This window comes from Pezoporus wallicus, unplaced genomic scaffold (assembly GCF_028554395.1).
Source record: "Pezoporus wallicus isolate ANWC-B61680 ecotype Strahan unplaced genomic scaffold, APGP_CSIRO_Pwel_v1 contig_11829, whole genome shotgun sequence".
NCBI lineage: Eukaryota > Metazoa > Chordata > Aves > Psittaciformes > Psittacidae > Pezoporus > Pezoporus wallicus.
The window spans coordinates 33263-54240 of record NW_026635494.1 but is presented as its reverse complement, the minus strand read 5'-3'; the positions used below and the strand labels follow the sequence as shown (position 1 = coordinate 54240).

The following is a 20978-nucleotide window of genomic DNA, read 5'->3' as shown; positions in this document are numbered from 1 at the left end:
CATTCTCTGGAGAGACCAGCCACAAATAACTTTTAGAGAACTACAGTGTCAGCTTTTGGCCTATGGCTGCTTTAGTCAATCCTCAGGAGCCAACGCAGCAGAGTCTCCAGGGCTGGGAGTTCTGAGCTTTGCTATTTGTCACAGTGTGCTGTACCAAATAACAGATCCAGTTCTATGTAGCTCAAAGGCACAGTTTAGACTCTATACTTCCCAGGGGAAAGAAACCCACACACAGGCACAACATCCCCCTCCTGAAATTCAGTGGAGACATAGGGAGCAAGTGCAGATATAATCTTTGTCCCTAAGTCATCACAAACTCTCCTATGGGGCTTGGAGCAAGCTGCTCTAGTGGAAGGTGTCCCTGCCTGTGGCAGCGGGTTGGAACTGGATGAGCTTTAAGCTCCCTTCCAACCCAAAGCACGCCATGATTCTATGAAACAGGGAGCACCAGCCTATATTGATCACCTTGAAGTCAACAAAGCACTTGTCCAAAGGAAGAATAGTCACACTAAAGCTGGCCTAATTCCTTCCAGAGCAGTCAGTGCACTGAATCAGCTGTATGCTGCTCCACACGAGGGATGAAGGTGACTTACATTGGTAGCAAAAGGCTGTTAATGACAACAGTTCCAAGCTTTCTGGCCTTCACCGTGTTACAAAACTATCTGTGCTCATTTCCAATGTTATTAGCAGAATCCTTTGCTCTCCTTTTGAGATTCTGCACAATGTGTTTGTAACCAAAGGCACATTAAAATGCTGGGGTTGCTTCCTGCACACAGCACACCTACCACTGCTCTGCAAGAGCATCCTAGCAATTAGCCTGCAATTTCCACTTCGGGAATGAGATCCATGGGAGCAGATCAGCCAGGCCTCATCTTCACCTGAGTATGTACCACTAACAAAGAAGGTAATTTCATGCCAGTATTTCTATGCTGCTTTTCTGGCCCAGGCAGCCCCATTTAGCCAGGCACTGAGCTCCTGCAGCATTAATAAGGAGCTAAATGAGAAGTGGATAATCACACAGGACGTTACCAGTATGGAGAGATGCTACGAGTGGAAAGGGATGCTGAGGAGACCACAAAGAAGGAATCTCCTAGTTCACATGTCCCAGACTAGCTGCACTCTATGGTATCTATGAAGACACTTAGCCAGGAAACACAACCCGTGTCTGCTGTGGCACTGATTCCTAGTTTAGTGCTGTCAGGAAGGATGGATTCCACAGCAGGGACAGGAGCCTCCAGACTCTTTTCCACCACCACAGTGAGCTTTATGGTGCCAAGTGCCCAAGTGGAGATGCTGCAGGCAGCCTGCTAGGTTTCTTGAGGGTAAAAAAAGCTACTCCAAGACACCTTGTGAGCCTGGCAGGGAGGAACACACGCACTCAATGAGATGCTCAGACTAGCTCGTATCTTTAACACTAGGCCTAAACAAGCACAGCTGGAAGTTACTGGTCTAAATGAGAGCAGGGAAATGAAAATCAAGGTGAGTATGGAACTAACATGAAGCTATCAGACACACTGAGAAGGTAGGAGTGTGATCGAAAGCACTGTGAGGGAGCAGCTTAGAACCAACCTTTTTTCATGGGGTGGTACAAATCCGTCTGAGGATCTAGCAGGAGGGAAAACAAAAAAAAAAATAGCAGAGAAAGGAGATTAAGAGAGAAAGGAAAAGGCTTGTGCATGATTTCTGACTCAGAGCCTGGGAAAAGCTTTCAGCCCTCAGCCTTCTTTCAGCTCAGGACTCTGTCCAAGCATTTATAAAGTCAACACACACACACACCCCAGCTGTCAACACCCAACACTACAACAAAACACAGCTTTAAATCAAGAGAACTCCTGCAGCCCTTCAACAGGGCACACAGACTTCATATAACACGAGAGCAATTTGCTTCAGGACTGAAAAGTCATTGCAGAGTCAAGCCACGCAGTCGGAATGGGAAACTACCCTGCAAAATGGGAAGAGACAAAGCAGTTCTGCCAAGAGAAGGATGGGAAAACCAAGAGAGAAGCTCAGCGCAGATTACAAGCGGCACTGCCTCTTCCCAGGGGCACCGCTGGGGCAGCTGCTTTCCTCTTGGGTCACCCAAAGGGATGGAGCTTCCTGTTCCACCAAGCCTAAGGTAAAATGTGTAAAGCCCGTTTCCAGTTCCACGTACCTTCATTTTCAGGCAAGGCTGGGAAGGTTTTCACCTGGAACGGATGGAAAGGTTTGCCCTCCAGGGGGATTTCTTCGCTCTCCTCAGAGCTCACTCTGACATCCACCGGGGATTCCGAAATGGAGGATGTGAACTGGTCCATGTCTGCACGCTGCTCCTGAAGCAGCTCATCTGAAAGGAGCACGAGGAAATGTTACACAAACTGCATGAAGCCTGGCAGGGACAGGCAGGGGCAGATGGCTGCAGGGAATGCTGCTGAGGGCTGCCAGGTTATCTTATCTTGCATGCTCTCAAGTAAAGGTATCGCCTAGAAATACGTACAAATAAGAGCCAAGGGGTTTGATGTGGCAAGAGGCTTTGGCAAGATGGGGTTAAAGTATAAAGTGGGAAAGCATCTGCCTGTTTTTAGGGATCTTTTTCATCTCCTTTTGAGAGAGGACTTAGCTGTTGGCTTGTTTGATACCGACAGTGGAACTTCTTATGTACAAGCTGCTCTGGATGTGTTGCAAAACATTGTCAGCTGTAGACCTGCTCCAGTGAGTCCAGAGGAGACTCATGATGATGCTTCGAGGGCTGGAGCAGCTCTGCTCTGGAGCCAGGCTGAGAGAGCTGGGCTGGGGCAGCCTGGAGAAGAGAAGGCTCCTGAAGGGGGGACCTGAGAGCAGCTCCAGTGCCTAAAGGGGCTGCAGGAAACCTGGAGAGGGGCTTTGGGCAAGGGCCTGTAGGGACAGGCCAAGGGGAATGGCTTTAACCTGCCAGAGGGGAGACTGAGATGAGCTCTTAGGCAGAAGCTCTTCCCTGTGAGGGTGCTGAGGCGCTGGCACAGGGTGCCCATAGAAGCTGTGGCTGCCCCATCCCTTGCAGTGTTCAAGGCCAGGTTGGATGCAGGGGCTTGGAGCAAGGTGTCCCTGCCCGTGGCAGGGGTTGGAACTGGATGAGCTTTAAGGTCCCTTCCAACCCAAACCCATTCTGTGATTCTATGCATCTAAAACCCTGAGAGTATCTGCCCTGTGGTACCTAAGCCTAAGCCTGTTGTTGAGGGCATCCCCTCAAAGGAGCTAGCCATCTTTTTGGAGCTTGCTACGAAAGCTTGTCTAACACAGTGATGAGCTGAGCTGGCAGAGAGACACTCACCAATCTCATCCTGGATTTCTTCAGCCACATATGGCACCTTGTAGAGCAGAGACAAGCTTTGATTCATCCGCTCCTCAATCACATGGAGATGTGTCATCACCTGCAGATGTACAAGAGTGTGTTGGAGGAGGCAAAGACTGTCAGTCACTCGATTGGTACCAGTCCTTCACTTGTTTCATTAAGCATCTGCTACTGGTGATGGATCTGCCATCATAGACAACAGAATGGGACACGGGTCCTTCTAGTCCCATTCTCTGGGTGATAAGTCTCTAACACATCACTGCTGGAACTGGTCACTTGTGCATGGCCCTCTTGGTGTTTTGGGAAAGGCTGGGAGCAGACAGAGAGGATGTGGCCGACTCCTGCTGTAACCAGCTCTCCACTGGAAACGCTGGAGCTGGTATTCCCCATACACCAGACACGGTCATAATTCATTTCCTGCAGCAGCTACAAGCAAGTGCTTTATTAAATGGATTATCATTCCTGACTACTAGAAGAGATACACACAAAGGGAGCAGACAATATTATTTATCAACTCCGGTTGCAGAACAAAGGTGCCTTTCAGAACAACGGTGGCATTACATTTGTCTTACACCCACTACACCCACTCCCTGCCAACAGCATTCTCCCTTCATCTGAGAAATGAATTCCAACTGCAGGCAACCTCAAATTGCTCTTCCACAGCATATTTAAGTCGCTGGTGAAGTCAAGCCTGACCTGAAGAGGGTGCTGCATAATCAGGGATCCCGCAGGCAACGAAAACCATGTATCTGGCCAACCTGAGGCTGAACTAAAGGAGCTGAAAGGCCCTGTTTTACAGTCTGACGTGTGCCTGACCTTTAAGAGCAAGGATGAAAGCAATTTCATTTTACATGTGGCAGCTTGTCAATCAAGGCAATCGATCGAGGCGCTTAAAGTGCCTCTGAAAAGCAAAGGGAATGGAAATTGAACTGTCCCACCCACATCCCTCCCCTGTCGATCTGTTGACACTGCAGCCTTCAGAATGAATTAAGGACTGTTTAGGTTTTAGCTTCAGAACACAGTTCACACGGGCTCTCTTGGGCTTTGGCAGCTCAGAACAAAGGGTCAGGGTGGGCCATGCTTGCTATGCTAAGCTGCCTCTGAAAACAGCTACCGCGTATTCCACACCGCAAGGCAAACGGCAGCTTCTAAATACCACCAGGATGTGCAGCTTGGCAAGAATCTGAGCAGCAGTGGCAGATAACCCGAGGGACAAGGGCTGAAGGTACACTGGCAGCACCCAGGAATAACAGGAAACCATCAGGACACCTCCAAGGGTGAGCTTTGCTTCTACAAAATGACTGCAACATGACTCTACACCTCACTAGAGGTGACAGCAACAGGCTCCAGTCCCTGTCTTGCTCTTAAACCATGATCTGTCCATTCACTGGTTACAAAGCCAAGTAATGAGGTATTTTTTCCCCCCTCTCTTTCCATTTGGATGAGCTCCACCACCTTGTCTCCTTGCAGCTCTCCATTCCGTTCTATTCTGGCACATTTTTCATGCATTACAGAGCTCAAAGGGAAGTCAAACGCAGCAAACCCACCCCTAACTGGGACTGCTGGAACACAGGTTACATTCCTGAAGCTGCAACTGGACACAGGCAGTGCTCTCTGCTGCTCTCTGACCTTGTGAACGGACATACCCTTATGAACACATCTGTTTAACATTAACTGGACATTCTTATCTTTACTCTTACTTAGGTCTTTCAGTACATCTTCCACCTTTTTAAAGGTGGGTTGTGAAAACCAAGTGCCAGGATGTAATTCAAAGGACTTGTGGAATATCTGCAGCGGCTCTTACAAGTACCAATGGCCAGGTCTGCCATCCACTTGAAGCAGCACATTCACAGACAGTACCCAGCAACAAAGAAAAAGACTTTCTGCCTGTTCAGGAGTAAAATGTATGGCAACAGCACAAAATAAACTCATCAAAAATAGGCTTTCTATTACAGCCAACAATGACGATCAAGTGCTTGGCAAGGGTTATGTATTATGCTTCAGAACCAAGGCAGTAACTCTGCAGAGGCATAGAAGATTCCCACAAACCCAAAACACAGGCATGTGAAGAAGCAGCCTGATGAAAGGAACGCATAGACATGAGGTACTGGAAGAAGTGAGGCAGGTTCAAGGATGACCAAGTCCCCAGCAAATTCATGGCTGTTTGACAAAAGGAAACATGAAAACGATACCAAACTAGTTCTAACCCCCTAGACTCGTCCTTGTCACCAACAATAATTCCTGTATACACCAGAATTCCCTTTTTGAGCACTAAGCACAGAGGAAACTTGTACAGACAGCATACGATGACACAAAGATCTCTGCACAAGAATGAGAAGTTGCTATAGCACCCAGCAAACGCACAGCTTCCAAACCCTCTGACAGCCAGGCCTGGCTAACAATGCCTCCCTTGATAGAAACGTTCTTATACCTGAGATTTCATCTGTGCAGCCTTTTCTGGGTCAACGGCCAGGACGTGCTGGTAGTGGCGGATGGTGTGCAGCCGGTCCTTGTTCTCGGCACGAACATAGCGCTTCAGAGCTTGCAGGATGCGGTGGGGCTGTGGGATTGGAGGAAGGGAAGAGTTCACATCCATTGGAGCCAATTCACAGCACTTGAGAAAATACCCATTTTCTTTTATGTGAACTCTGTTAGAGCTATTGGGCCTTAGGAACACCAAACAAAGCGGTGGGTTTCTTAACCAGGCGGAAAGGAGGAGTCAGTTTGGAGACCCACAGCTAAGTCTGCACAAATGGCCATGCAGGAGGAAGCTTTACAGAACCTATTCCCAGCTTCTGCCTTGGCAAGCCCCAGAGGCGGTCTTCTCACCTTGCACCCTGCAAGGAAACTCACCCGTGGGGGGTCAGCCTGCAGGGCAGCCAGGTAGTTCTCCAGAGCGATGCGGCGGCGGTCGTTCAGCATCGCTTCCACACGAGCAAGGTGAGTTTCCACCAGCTGCTGCTTCTCGCTTGCTGCCTCCTTCTCCAGGGATTTCACCATTGCCTGGAAGTGCTGCAACAAAGAAAGCGCATGAAAGGCATCAGGGTCACCTCTTCTCACTCCTCCTGTGAGCAAAGGGAGCCTGTCACACTGCGTGTCCTAGGTATTCATAGCAGGGGAGAAGGGCACTGCGAAATGTTGATGCAGATTTCACCTTTCCAAATTCAACAGTGACTGTCTGCCTTCCAAAGTGCCTTCACAAGGCACTTCTGAGGTCTGAAGGAGGCATGTGGCCCATGTTGGGAGATCCAGCTGTGTTGAACTCATGACTTGGTACTAACTCTTTCCCTTCGCCTTGCAATATGGAAACAGGATTGACCCCTTCAATAACCTGAACTTGCAGAAGTTCACAGAGGTTTCAGGTAGGGGATGCTTCATCAGTCCTCCTCCAGACCAACCTCTATATAGTCTATTAGAAAGGTCATAACCCACACCTCCAAACGAACCAGAGAAGTCCATTAAGCGTTGTTATGTTTCAACAGAGCTGATGACAAACTCTTTTCGACTTGCCCCTGTTTCCAAACAGGGGCTTGTGTTAAAAATTCTAGAGATAAAACTGTGTTGCAGGCTGAAATCCAAAGCAGGGTCAGTCACTTCAGATGGATATTGCTTTGAGGGAACATCACAGAGTTGTCCCTGCCAGAAGAGCCCGCCCCCAGCAATCCCATACTGAGAATATCCCTGATTAACTTTGCAGTCTAACTGAACATTCCTCATAAGGCAGAAGATTGGCACTTTGGCAGCAAACCAGCTTTATCTGCTGGCTAAGTGGTTTTCACTAAGTCTGCCCAAACAGGAAATGTGTGTCCAGAGAGTCAGAGCCAATCTGAACTGGGCTGTGAGGCCCCTGGTTAGTGTGGAACAGGCCAAAGGGCTGAAGTTACAATTTGGCTCTGGTGTCGCTGTGCTTTGAGGGGTGAGACAGCTTCCTACGGCTGGGTGTAGGGAAGGACCTGGCACGGTATCAGCTCATCTCCAGTTTTAAGAACAAAGCATGTGTTTGAATCAAATCTGCTCTACAAGGCAGCTGCTGACAGAACAGGAAAGCTGTTCTTCCATCTCAGCTGCCCGCTGGCTTTGAACACTTCGACCTCTAGTGAGAAGAGGGTGGCCAAGCACCAGTAACTTCCCTCTTTACATCCTTCAGCTCTTACCTGAATGAGAGTCTGCCTTTCAGCCTTGGGCAGATTGACAGCTTGGTGTTCTGCTTCCTCCCATTCCTTTTTCACCTGGACAAGGAAAGGACAGAACCCAAATCAACATCTGATCTTTGCGAGATCCCTGTACAGCCTGGCTAGGAAAACAGAGCTGCAGTGGGGTTTAAAGCTAGCACTTCAACCCACTGAGCAGCAAGCCAAGTGTCCCCATTGATTCCCTTCTCCCAAAACTCTGAAGAAATGAGAATCTAACTGCCATATCGCAAGAAACACGAACGGCTGGTGCATGGAGTCCATCATCACCCGGCCACCATCAATTTGTCCGAACACAGCTGATAAAGGCCCAAAGCTAGATGCTCACCCGGTCCATACGGTTGTGGTGCCTGACCTCCAGCTGCTCCTTTGCCTTCTGGAAGCGGGCATGTTCATTGTCATCAGCTGGGGTTTCAAAGTAGACATCCACATCATCGGTTGGCACTGCAAAGACAGGGTAAGGATAAGCAGCGGTGCCAAACCCCGTGATCCTGGATGGCAAAGGACAGGTAGGGAGAGGAAAGCTCCATTCCTGCACCATTAACAATCTGCCAGGCTGAGTTTACTGAACCACCACCTACCAGCAGTCCAGTTTGGTATCATTGAGATGCCAATTTACTGCACACCACCACTTAGTTCCATCATCCCCAAAGCACGGCAATGCACTGCGGCAACCGGTCCTCCCATTAGTTCTGGGATGAGCATTATTCAGCTCCAGCAACAGAACGACTTGGACTGCAGAATGAAGAACTTGTTCTCTCTTCCCTTTCACATTAGCTTTGGGGAGTTTAAATGACATTTTGTGCATTAGCAGTTCGCTGACAAGCCGGCTCCAGACACCATTAATATGATCAGGGAGCTTAAAAATAAGGCTGTACAAAACACTACATAATATTTGACACTTCAAACCTACCTTCCCTACCAGATGCACCATGCAGGACTAACAGGCAATGATATTAGACAAGACAGCAACAGAAGGAGGCTCAGTGTGACAAGTTGGCTCATCCAATAAACTGGACTGTTGGTATCTTTTAAGACATTCAATTTCGACAAGGGGAGAAACACAATTTCAGAGCTGATAATTCCAAGCATTATCCAATGATCCACAACACAAACTCCACAACGGGGGCTCTGTACTCCATAAACCGCAGTTCAGGATATGCTGAACCAAGTTTCTGTGCTCCGTTTTAGAAGCTACACATCCCAAAGCCCTTTCCCAAGGGATCTATGGCGAACAGGATGCTCCCCATTGCTGCCCTTCAGCAGAGGGAGGGCAGAAACTAATAACATTAGTTATTTGGGTGGAAAAACCCTCCAATAGGTCATTGAATGCTTCAGGAGAAGAATTACCTGGCATACAGTTTAGATGCACCTGAATCCACCAACCTTTACTCTAAGTAGGGAAGAAGGAGTGAAGCAAAGGGGAAAGGGTAACTGAGCAACATAACACACAGGTATTCCAGTTGACACCATGAGATCAGTACCACATTCTGGGCTGGCTCATGGCATTCCTGAACCAGGCTTGGACACAGAGAAGCCTCTTTCCAGCCCCAAATCCCTCTGTTACAGGGCAAAGTTTCAGACAAAAAGCCCCTGACATCCGCATCTTTTATTTCACCGCCTCGGTGAGATCAGCCCAATCTAAAGCACTTGCATGAAGCCCATTCTGTAAACAGGATTATGGCCGTGGAGTCAGACTGCCAAGCCCCAGATAACACAAAAAGCCTTTCAAAAGGCTTTTATGGGAGCTGAAGTGGAAGTGCTGGAGTTCAACAATAAGATTAATAAGGAGGTTAAAATGGGGTTTGGGTAGTTTTATCATCTGACATAAAAGCCGCTGGAAACCGGTGCCAAAAACCTCAAGCTCTCAAAAACACAGGGATTGAGTCATGATTCATATTTCAAACCAAGCTGAAAGTGGGAATCTCAATTCTATGCTCCTTCTCCAATACCTTCCCAAAATGCAATAGCCAGAAAGTGCCCACTACCGGGAGAGCAGCGAGGAGCAGCCTACTTTTCAGGATGGACTGGTCAAACGTATGGATGGAACACCACTGGGGAAAGCAAGTGCTTCCTTCCATACCTTTGCTATGCCTTTTCCCAAGAGAGACAGCCCCTAATCCCTGCTATAGGTCTGGAAGAGGACAACTACACCTTTAGTAAGATCTGCAAGCCAACGGAGAGCACAGACACCATACACCCAGAGCCGCTTTCCCTAGGGAAGCTCACCCTAAAGACTTGGAGAAGCGGAGACAAGAGGAGACTGCTGCAAAAGGACAGACAGAACTGCTGCAGACACCAGGACCAAGAGGATAAGCTACACACGTGTCCTCTCTTGACCTAGGCAAGGAGGAGGAGACACCAAACGCCAGACAGACAGTGGCTAGCTGCAAAAGGGCCAGTGGGAGGCAGGACTTACTCATCTTTTTACACACAGCCATACAATACTCCTCTGACTCAAAATTGTTCCTGTTGCCTCCGCAGCCTCCATATATAAAGCGAATGCATTTTCTCTTGTTAGGGTCGAAGTACCAACGAGGCATCACAGCCTGGCAGGGCCCTGTCATCGCCTCCTGGGAGCAGACAGCTGTGTGGAGACGGGTTAGAACATGAGCACAAGCCCTGCTGAGCACTTCATACAACACAGCGGTGGCTCTACCTCGTACCTTCACCGGCCAAAGGGCTTCTGTCAGTTTTGGAGGGGGATATTCAACACTGCAAAAAGCATTCACCTTGCTATGTGGGGAGGTGCCTGTACGTGATGCTTTGAAGCTCCCATCTGCAGGAGCGATTTCTCCTTAGCTACAGGCTGAAACAGCAAGGATCTGTTTGGCTGATGTCACAGTGTTATGCCTCGGGCATCCCAGCATGATGGAAAGATAAAACAGACATGATGGAAGGAAAACCCATTAGGGCCGTTTAAAGCATCCCAACATGTCCTGTTGGCTGCACTCTTGCCTGGATAGCCACTCCACGTCTTAAAGGTGAGGTGTAAGAGCAAGCGAAAAGGCAGGCTAAGCACAAGGAACGTGATCACCATGGCAATCTCAGCTGCTAGGTTATCCGGTTTGGAAACATCTATATGTTAAACATTGAAACTCCAGGTAGCCACAGTATGTGGGCTGCTTCACAATGAGCAGGCACGTAACTGGGTTATTCTGAGGCAAGAAAACAGATACAGTGTGCGATTTAGCAACTGTTCATGGCACCTTTGGGGGAAAAAAGACTGTGGACCCCCAAAACAGACAATCAGATGGCTCCAAGGCTGTTGCAACACCAGATCTGTAACATATATGAGCTAAGCCTTGTCTCAGCAAGTAAAATTATCTGCAGCATGCTGGCATTGTACCAGGAAGATGCAAGAAGTGCTGGCAAGGATGCAGTGATCTGGAGCTAATTGAATTTCATTCCCTTTCCCCTCCTCCTTCCTCTGCGGACACTTCTACACGCAAAGGAGAGGCCATCATAGAACGCTGAGGCACCACAAAACCAGCAGGTGCCCTCTGCAATGGCACCTACCACTTAAGCGCAGTATATAGGATTACTGCAGAAAGTCTGTGTCACCCATGTAATAAAAGCAGGCCAATTGTGCTGGCTGACTTTCTTTCAGGAAAGAGAAGGGTTTATGCAAAGGCAGCACCAAGTATGCTCCTCTTAAATGGCCAGGAAGCACCTTTATGCCACCCCTGCAGACTATGGCCCACTGCTTTTAGTTTCCTTTTGTAAATGGGTGTTGAATCACAGACTCCCAGCCTGGTTTGGGTTGGAAGGGACCTTAAAGCTCACCCAGCTCCAGCCCCTGCCATGGGCAGGGACACCTTCCACTGGAGCAGCTTGCTTCAAGCCCCTGTGTCCAACCTGGCCTTGAACACTGCCAGGGATGGGGCAGCCACAGCTCCTCTGGGCACCCTGTGCCAGCGCCTCAGCACCCTCAAAGGGAAGAACTTGTGCCTAATAACCCACCTAATCCAAAATGATTGCCCTAAACTAGGATTTTACACTCAGAGTGTCCCCAAAACACCTAGGGTTTTCCAAAAAGCAGCCTATGCAGGTATGGTTTTCTGACCCAAAACTGCACCTTCATGGCGGTGCTTGTTCAATGTGCCAAACACTGCGCTTTCTGCCAGCAGAACTCCTGTTTATCTGCAAGCAGACGGCCCGTGCTCTAGAGAGTTCATTTCAACACCTGAAACACAAGCATCATCAGCTTCTCCTCTGTTTGCTAACTCATCTGGCAAATACAACCTCCAAGTGGCATTGAGTGACTTGATCAAGAACCTATGACCAAGGAGATGACTCTCAGGGAAGCCAGAGACCTGCAGGCTGGAACATGTCTTACATTTCATGTCACTGCTGACTTCCTTTTCGGGAGCAGCCTTGTCATTGCTTGGCTCTGTAGGGGTCTCCTCGTTGTAATCATCCACTTTGTAGTTATCGTAATAGTAATCGCGGTCTTCCACCACGTCCTCCTCCTCTTCCCCTTCATCTTCTTCATCCTCGTCCTCCTCCACAGCCGTTCCTGTGATGTCTTCTACACCTGCCTCTGTAGGGAACTCACTGAAGGGATACAGGGTTTAAAGTTAAGACTGATCACTCTGCAGACAACCTTTAATGTACCAGAGCAATGATTCTCTTTTCATCTGTTCTAGAAACACGGGAGATGGGAAAAATTAATGGACCAACTATTGACCAGCCCATCGACTGCAGTGATGGGACTTCCCTCACTACAGACACACCTATTGCAGGCAGAGCTTCTCCATGCCTCTGGCTTAGTAGAGGTTACTTGCATTTCCTCACCAGCTTCTCTTCACTAAGTGAAATTCTACCATCAGGGGAGGTAACTGCTGTCACAGTCAATCTTTTTGACTGTCTGAGGATGGAGTGGGGGGGACTGTTCAGCTCCTCCACTGACAGGAGTGCTGCAAAGTCATCTGTCCTTCTGCAAGGCTCTTGCAGGCTCAGGGGAAATTCAAAAGCACACGAATTCTCCTCTCTATCCTCACAAGGGTGAAATATTCACTAACAGCACCTTCGCATACAGAGCTGTCACCATGTGTGCTAGTACAACCCTACCTTTTATAGAGGTCATAGTCTTCATCCTCATCTTCATCCTCTTCCTCTTTGGACAGAGCCTCATCCACAACCTTTGCCTGAGGGCAGCATACGTATTCTGTTCCATGGAACTGGTCGACTCCACAGGGCAGCAGCATGCCATAACTGTGCAGGATCATCCCTTCCGTCAGACAGGCCTGAAAGAGGAGCCAATTTGGGTCAGTTCAGCATCACGCTCTTGCTTTTGGATAAAGCTGAAGTTTGCCTAGCATAGATCTTGACATCAGTACCAACAGTCTATACTTGACAGCAAAAAGACAACAGCAACATAAACCCCAAGTCTAATATCAAAGGAAAATGGATGTGAATCTTGTAGCTGAATCAACATCTGAAGGAAAGCCCCAGATTTAAGCTCAGGACATTTTGTACCAACTCCAGGGATGGAGCATTCCAAAGCAGCAGAGCTGCCGTTTGCATTTCTGGGCTGGCCATGTCATTAAACTTTATTTATTACACTTTACACTGCAGTAAGTGAATAATCACTCCAATGGACTTTATGTCAAGATTATTTTAACATGCTGAAGATGAAAATCAATCCAATAATTCAAGAAATAAGCCAAATGCAAACTGTGATCAGACCTTAAGTCTATAAACGTCTCATAAGCTAAGGAAACACATGGCTTTGTGGTGCCCCAGACAAGAATGAAGGAAGAAAGGCTTTATTATGCACATCGGAACCCTTTTGTGCTTTGCCTTGTTACAGCATGGATGGAAAATGAGCCACATATTGCTGGAGAAGGTCTCCAACTCTGTCAAAAGCAGAGTGACTTTTAAATATGCTCGACATCAACAAGTTTATCCCCAGTTAAAAGGGGATTCCTTCAGCATAGCTTTATTTCAATGGGGTTTTGCTCCTGGGATTTTAAAGAAATAGGGTTAACTGGCGCATCTTTAACCTCTTCTTTACTAGCACATCACTGATCATGGTGCTGCTGTTTCGACACATGCATCTTGGTTTCTTTACCCCCAGTTGAGAATCTGCAACCTTTATGCTAGTCAGATTAAAAACCACCACACAACCCCCCCCCCAACCCCAGGCTAGATTTATTCTGAGAAGATAATCCATCTCTTATGTAAAACCTCCACTAATCAGGCACCAGGAACTCAGATTGTCCCCGAGCAAGAGCTGCCATCCAAATCCCCTGCAGCAGCAGGTACATTAATGCATAATGTGCAAGGGAAATAGGAACCAGCCCTGAACACTGCGGCTCTCTAACCCGGAAAGAAGGATGAGCCCTGGTTAAAGCAATATCCTAGAGACCTGACTTCAATTCCTAGCTCCATCCTAGAGTATGATCCTGGGCAAGCTCCTTTCGTGAGTGAGGGATAACTCAGCTAGCTGCACAGGTTGCTTTAAGTCACTTGAGTGCTTTTAACTTCCCTTTTCATTGCTCTCTGCTTCAGTCCGTAGGCTGCAATATGGGAATGACAGACCCCAGAGATGAGCGCTGTGGTGCTCCAAGGGGACGGGTCCATGATAAATATTGCTGGCCACAGCAGGTCATTTACCTCCTTGGCCACAGTATGCCAGTGCTGATGGCTTTCACACACATCCATCCGCTCCTTGTGGAAGAACCGGCACTTCTCCGGCACCAGCAGGACGTCGCTTACAAACTCCCCCACTGAAAAACAAGAAACACCCATAGTTCACACAGAGCCACCATCAGAGCTCCACTAAAACACACATTGCTCAAAGTGCCTTGAAAGTTCAGTGTAGTCTTAATGGGGACAGAAAATGAGAGCCTCGGAGTTTCCAAGCTGGAGCAAGCTGCTCCAGTGGAAGGTGTCCCTGCCTGTGGCAGAGGGCTTGAACTGGATGAGCTTTAAGGTCCCTTCCAATCCAAACCAGTCTGGGATTCTAAGAACAGGAGGAGTAGAGGCTGATTGCTGAAACATTACCTGAATCCTAAGGCTGCATTGAAGGTTAAAGTTCCCAGTGCAAGTTAAACACTTGGTCATGGATGAGACAGGATTGACTGATGGGTTTCCATACAGAGCTTTGAAAACACTGCATCTGCATATGGAAGTTTTCAAACCACTTAATGGCCACTTTCTAAGCATCATAGCAAAGCTACATCATGCTCTTGGGTGCTGTAACAGCCTGGACACTTTTATATGGCATGGGTGTTATCTGTTTTCAGTATCTGGGCATCTGAGCAAGTCTTGTTTTGTTTCCACATGGTTTAACTCAGGATCAACTGCAGCACATTCCCTGACTCGTATGGCCCTGTCCTAACCAGCACACAGCAGGCTGGAAAAAGCAAAGCTACACAGCTCAAAGCCCAGGGTACAAGCAGAGCCAGCAAATACACTGCATGCCATCCTTTAGATAACCACCACCTCACCAGCGTGATGAGGTGTTGGCACTGCCTTAAAACCAGACCGTTGCTTTTGAGGAAGAAGGGAAAGCATCAGCCTGCTCTCCAGCCTCTGTATTAGTTGGCCTGAGCAGCCATTTAGCCTGCATCCCCACCACAATCAATTTAAAATCAAACAAGATGGAAAAGTCCTTTAAGATCATCAAGTCCAACCACCGTTCATCACTAAACCATGGTGCTGAGGGCCTCATCTACACTGTCTGGGAACACTTCTGAGTCAAAAGACTTTTCCCTCAAAAGAGCCTTCAGGGAGCAGCATTATTTGGCCAACATTACCTTTTCCAAATGGTATGATTTTGCATGACCAGTTATTTGGTAGCCACTCAGTACGGATAGCAAAGGCTCAGGGACATTGCTCCTACGCCCTACACAGAGGGTGTTAAGCAGAGTTTAGGAGCAGATAAGGGGGGCCAAATGCAAGATAATGAAATCAACTAACACTTGAACATCACCCTTTTAACTCCAGTTATGTTTTAAACTAGTAAGCACAACAGAGAGATGGCTTTTCCCTCATTTCCTTATCTCAGAACAGGCCACCTAGGTTTTAAACTCAACAACCCTTCCCTTTCAGGACAGGTTTCAATGCTTCCAATAGGAAAGCTTACACTGACCAAGCTTTAAAATCAAGAGACTGAGGTTGAAGGCACAAGACTCAAAATGATCAGTAAATGTGAACAAACAGCTCTTTCGAACAACACTGAATCCTCACACCATCACACAGAACACACGGAAGAGCCTCTCAAGCCACCTAGGACCTGGACAACCCTGACATGCTATATGTTAATGGCACCTTCCCCACTGATGGCCACTGTCAGAAAAGCAAATCCTCTCCCTTTTCAGCTCAGAGCAGGCATAAGAAGTGTTTCCTTGTCACCTCTTATGTTTCCATGCCACCCAGCAGCCCGGTTTGTCTTTTCACACCTCAGCAGGCTCAGCCCTGCTCCCATCATCCTATTGTTACCTTCCTTTTACAGTTCAGGGGCAGTGCTAATGGCTTCTCTTCTCCCCTCTTTAACCTTCGAATGACAAAAGAGCTTTCACTGCTGGGGGGAGGCAGCAGAAGGTTCATCAGCAAGCAGCAAAATCCTACCTCAAGACAGTCTGTGCTTTAATGAAGGGAGGAAGACACAAGCAGGAATGGGAACAAGATCCCCTTGACTACATATGCACCCCACAGAAACACATCATCCACTTGCAACGAGCAATCTGTGGGCTGCTGAAAACAAGAGAATGTATTTGATGTACACGTGGACTACTGAGCTGCCACTCAGCTCTGCAAGCCAAAGCTGCCTCGCAGGCTGAGCAGCACAAGCCAGGAACACTGGGAAAGACACTAATTACAAACTTGAACAGAGAGTTTAATGCTTATCACATTTTAGGGCAGCGTCACTAAAATCAGCTTATTTTTCAGCTGGAGAATAGGCTTGGGGAAGGATTACTCCTCAACGAGATGACTCCTCATAAAGCCAGAGATCTTGCTTTCATCCTCATTTCCATTAGGAATCCTCTGCATCAGCAGCTGGGTTTGGTTGCTTCTCAAACCTGAACTGCCACATCTATAAAGACAAGAGTCTTTCTCCCAGGTTGCTTCCACAACAGCTTCCATGTTTATGATGTGCTTTGTGATCGTCTATTGGAAGGCATATGTGTGTGTGTGCATATGTGTGTGTGTGCATATGTATTTGTGTGCATATATATGTATATATATATATGAAGGTGTATGTATGTATACACACCCACACAGAACAAAGCACCCATTCAGTTCTGCAGATTTGCTTGTGTTCTCCTACACCAAACCACATCCTAACTTCAAATCAGGCCATAGATAAGGAAAACCGGTTCCCACTCAATGCTCCCAGCACTCAGACTCCCCAAGATAGCACAAGACTTCCATTAAACCATCTATTTTCCAGTGGATAACTCCAAAGAGAGTCAGCCAGCTGAGACTAAGCTTAGTGCTAAGAACACATGCAGTGCAGCACGGTGTCACGCACAACCTACAGGTCAAAAGCTGCAAGGTAAACAAGCTAAACCATGGGCCTTCATTCCAGTGGATGGAGAGATTCTGGAAAGCACCATGAAACCCATCAGTTTCTCTGATATTCTTCCCCAGTTCAAAGTGGGGACATGGGATACAGCTGCAAGAAGCAGGGCCTCTTTGGAACAGCAACGTTTAAATATAGTTGTGGAAATAGAATAGAGAGCTCTTGCCAAGACCAAAGCAGGAAGCCTGAACACACGGAGCATTGGAGTCTCCAAGGCAACAAAATATTAAAGCTCCACAAAAATAGGATCAGAGCATTAAATCCCAATGTCTTTGTGATACTCAAGTACAATAGCCTTCAGGTTTTTATGGCAGTTGCAGAGGGAATGGGGATTTCTTTTGCATGCCGGGCACCATTATCCCACCACAGCTGCTATCAAGCTGTCGATCTGCTTGAGACAAGGGAGAGTTCCATCTTGTGGAAATCAAAACGTTTAAGAGGAAGCTGGATGTGGAAATGGCAACCTGCGAGGTGAGAAGCTTTGTAAAGCTCAGTTGTTGCCTCTGTTAGAAGCCAGAAGACTTTCTGCTCCCTGTGAACACGCAAACACATCACACCACCCACTCACCCAGGCACTTGTAGGGCACGACAATGTGAGTGTGGTCCTTGCACTGCTTCTTCCCCCTCTTGCACCAGCTGTCGATGCTGACGGGTTGGTTGGCTTCCACCACGTTCGTAATCTGCAGGTCTGGATACATCTGTTTCACAAGAAAGGACAGAGAATGGGCAAAGTGGCTTCTCACCAAAGCAGCGAGGCTGATTCTCCACACAAAGCCAAGTTCCAATCCCCGCACGGACACACGTTCTCTTCTGGATCAAGCTTACAACAGCTGAAGACATAAAAAAGTTGCTTGGCACCCAGGGCTTGAGAAACGGAATGTGTCATCCATCACTTCTTTGCAGCAGGAGGAAGCCAGGTCAGCAGCAAAAGCCTTTGCTGGCACTAAGCTGAGGTGCTTGGCTTTGCGTGGTAGTGGAGGAGGAGATTTCTCCATTCCATCCTGTCTGGTGCAGCATGATACCCTCTGGAAGAGGGCAATCACCAACAAACAGGGTTTAGGAACATCTTCAGACACTTGTCAGGCTAATATACACCTACCTCCTCAGGTTTCCTTATGCCTGTTCCATTTATGATGTATTAATATCATTCCTACATCCTCCTCGAGTTCTCAAGTCCAGACGCTGACTTATATTCAGGCTTTTACTATGTGAACCAAATGTAGCCCCAATTACGTCAGCCTTGTAAGTCCAGACATGGTGCATTCTAGCACTTTCCTATTTAAAAGATACATTACTTAAGAGTATTTTCCTTGCCTGTCACCTCAGAGGAGCAATTAAAGACCCAATATGCTACAGCATATCTGAAGCACACTGAAAGGACATTACATCTTTTACAATAAAGCATAAAGAGCCTGTAAATACTGTCAAAACGTTGATGAAGGTACTTTTCTAATGTTCTGGCTGATCTGAACATGCTGCTGAGAACAGCCCAGCCACATTTTGATGAGGATAGTGTCAGGTTCCATCACGTACAATGTGGTGGTGATGCTGGTGAACCAGGTTAAGATTTGGAGATAGCCCCGCAAAAACCCTCTACTTAAAACACTGACCCCCTTCTGCGGCTGATTTAAACCAGAGGCAGCTCCTCAATCCCACCGTGTTCTTCCTGCTCTGCAAACAGGTCATGGAATTGAGCTAGTCGAAAGCAAGCTCTTTTCCTGCAGGGTTAATTTGCTACTGACGGGCTAAATGGGAATCCAATTCCTTGGCTGCAGTGACGATGCAGGGGCACACAGGAAAACTCACCTCCTGGCAGTACTGCAGGATCTCTTCCTTTCTTCCAAAGCAGCTCTTGGTCCCGGAAGGGTCAGGCTCCCATTTCCCAGTCTGGATGTTCACGTGCATATTGAGCTTCCCACAGAACATGGCAATCTGAGGCTCTGCCACCGCGAAGCCTGCCCCAGCATTGGCTGCGAGCGCCTGCGAACGCAAAGAGACAGGACACGTTGAATGCATGGTCTGATGGAAAGCAGAACAACCCAAAGAACCAAAAGGCCTCTGCCAGCTCCTCTAGAGAGCTCCTGCTTAACCCAGAACATTGGAGGAGTCTTCCCAACCATTCTGTAATGATATTCCTTAAAGATGCTGAGCACACATCACGTTTTCCAACAGTGTTTTTCCAAACTCTGCTTTTATTCCTTCAACAGCTTACTAAAACCAACAGTAATTCACACCTCAAGGCTGTGCCCACTGAAAAACTTCAGCCCATACTTGAAGATAAATAACTAATACTAGTAGCTTTTGGCAGGAACACCTCTGTGAGGTTACCCACGCTACTGCCATTCCTGATGGAATAGCTGCACAAATCCTCCTCAGAGTTCCCAGTTTGTGCTTCTCCCAAAATCTTCACAAACTTGGGATGGAAACACTGAAGCTTCTTCCTCTAACACACAAGTAAAGGCGGCTTTGCTGAATCAGAAGCTGTTGCACCCAAGTCCTCAAAGCCTGTTGTCTCTCGGTCAGTGCACTCCTATGGGTATTTGTCCTGCCTGGATCCTGATGTGTACTCTGTGCACTTCCAAGCCTGCCCTGGCAGACAAAACCCTGCCAGCCCAGCCCCACATGTGGGTCAAACTGCAGACTGATCAATGCAAACAAGGTCAGGCTCCCTGTTGGCAATCTTGCTGCCTGACCAAAAGGAGAAAAAGGGGATTAAATTCAATTGCAGGCTTGGGCTTCTGCTGAAAAGCCTGAGTGAATGCTGGGAGCTGGACATGCTCCCCCTACACAACTACTTGCTGTTGTAAAAGAAGGGCTATGAGGCAAAGAAAACCAGACTCCTAAACACCTTAAAGAGTGTTGAGTTTAAGGGAATGAAATCCACTTCAGCTGCTTCAGAAAAGGCAGATTAGAAACAGAGGCTCCAGGGACCACTGCCCCACAGCTTCATGTTTCCTGGCCTTCATCTTTAGTTTTTTATACACTCAAAGCCACACACAGTGGGCACCATTCATTCCTACTGCCTGCCGGTCCCCATCAGCTTGTGTCAATACATGCATGCTTGAAGCAAACAAAGAAAGAGGAGAATCCAATGGGACAACCCCTGGGTGCAGCTCCTGCTTGGTGGACAGTAGGAAAATACTCACTCCATTCTAATCAGCTCATTTCTCCCCCTCCCTGTTTACACACAAAATCACTGCCTGGAGATAAGACATTCAACAAGGAGCCAAGGACTGTGCAGTGCTGACCACATGCTTGGGATGAGACACAAAAGCCTAAATTCGTGTCTTAACTACAGAAAGCCCACCCCTTGAGTTTCAAGGACTTAGTCAACTGCACATCATTTAAGACAGAGTCTTATAGAAGCAGCTTCTACTCAATCTAACCCAATATGAGAGCAAGTTCTAGCACAGATCACAAAGTAATAAAACACTGAACCATATGTAAGAGACTGGCATCAATGTCCCACAACAGAATGCTTCCAAGTTCACTTATACACACAAGTTTAGCATAGGAATTTGTCCTGCTCTGTGCTAACAAAAATAAGACAGTTTGTACTTCAAGTATAGGAGGGCTCGGGATGAATACACTGATGGTAACAGGATGCAGTAATGTGGTCCTTTAAGAACCAAACCATTTAATAGACATTCACTTCTATCGAGTGCTAACTGATGGCAGAGAGCAAACCCATGCTCCTGTGCTGCCTCCTCTCTGCTGTAGCCTTCCAGAAGGAAAAGGCCAATGTAGAATGCTCCTTCATCACTCTATAAACACACACATACACCCTTTGTAAGAGGGCCTTTTTATCTCTCTCCAAACCAGCACCACTTTGGTACCAAAACCACGTTCCAGAGAGCACAAGACTTGACACGTTCAAGGGAAGAATCGCTTTGTCTGGTGACAACAAGGAAACCTCAACCAAGATTCAAGCTGAACTCTGAAAAGG

At 47.6% G+C, this 20978-nt stretch overlaps 1 protein-coding gene across 5 annotated transcripts in view; it reads right to left on the bottom strand.

Moving 5' to 3' along the window:
- The window catches only part of APLP2 (amyloid beta precursor like protein 2), a 42715-nt gene that overhangs the window by 3941 nt on the left and 17796 nt on the right, over positions 1-20978 (bottom strand). For 2 of the 5 annotated variants that reach the window (XM_057432937.1, XM_057432945.1), the window contains exons 2-14: positions 18839-19012; positions 17601-17730; positions 14119-14231; positions 12571-12746; positions 11837-12054; positions 9917-10084; positions 7826-7941; positions 7462-7536; positions 6161-6319; positions 5739-5867; positions 3287-3386; positions 2153-2323; positions 1570-1605 (exon numbers count right to left, since the gene is read on the bottom strand). In XM_057432937.1, the coding sequence (XP_057288920.1) occupies positions 1570-1605; positions 2153-2323; positions 3287-3386; positions 5739-5867; positions 6161-6319; positions 7462-7536; positions 7826-7941; positions 9917-10084; positions 11837-12054; positions 12571-12746; positions 14119-14231; positions 17601-17730; positions 18839-19012 (1765 nt within the window). The remainder of the gene's footprint in view (positions 1-1569; positions 1606-2152; positions 2324-3286; positions 3387-5738; positions 5868-6160; positions 6320-7461; positions 7537-7825; positions 7942-9916; positions 10085-11836; positions 12055-12570; positions 12747-14118; positions 14232-17600; positions 17731-18838; positions 19013-20978) is intronic. The other 3 variants (XM_057432955.1, XM_057432961.1, XM_057432972.1) reach the window with 2 other exon arrangements.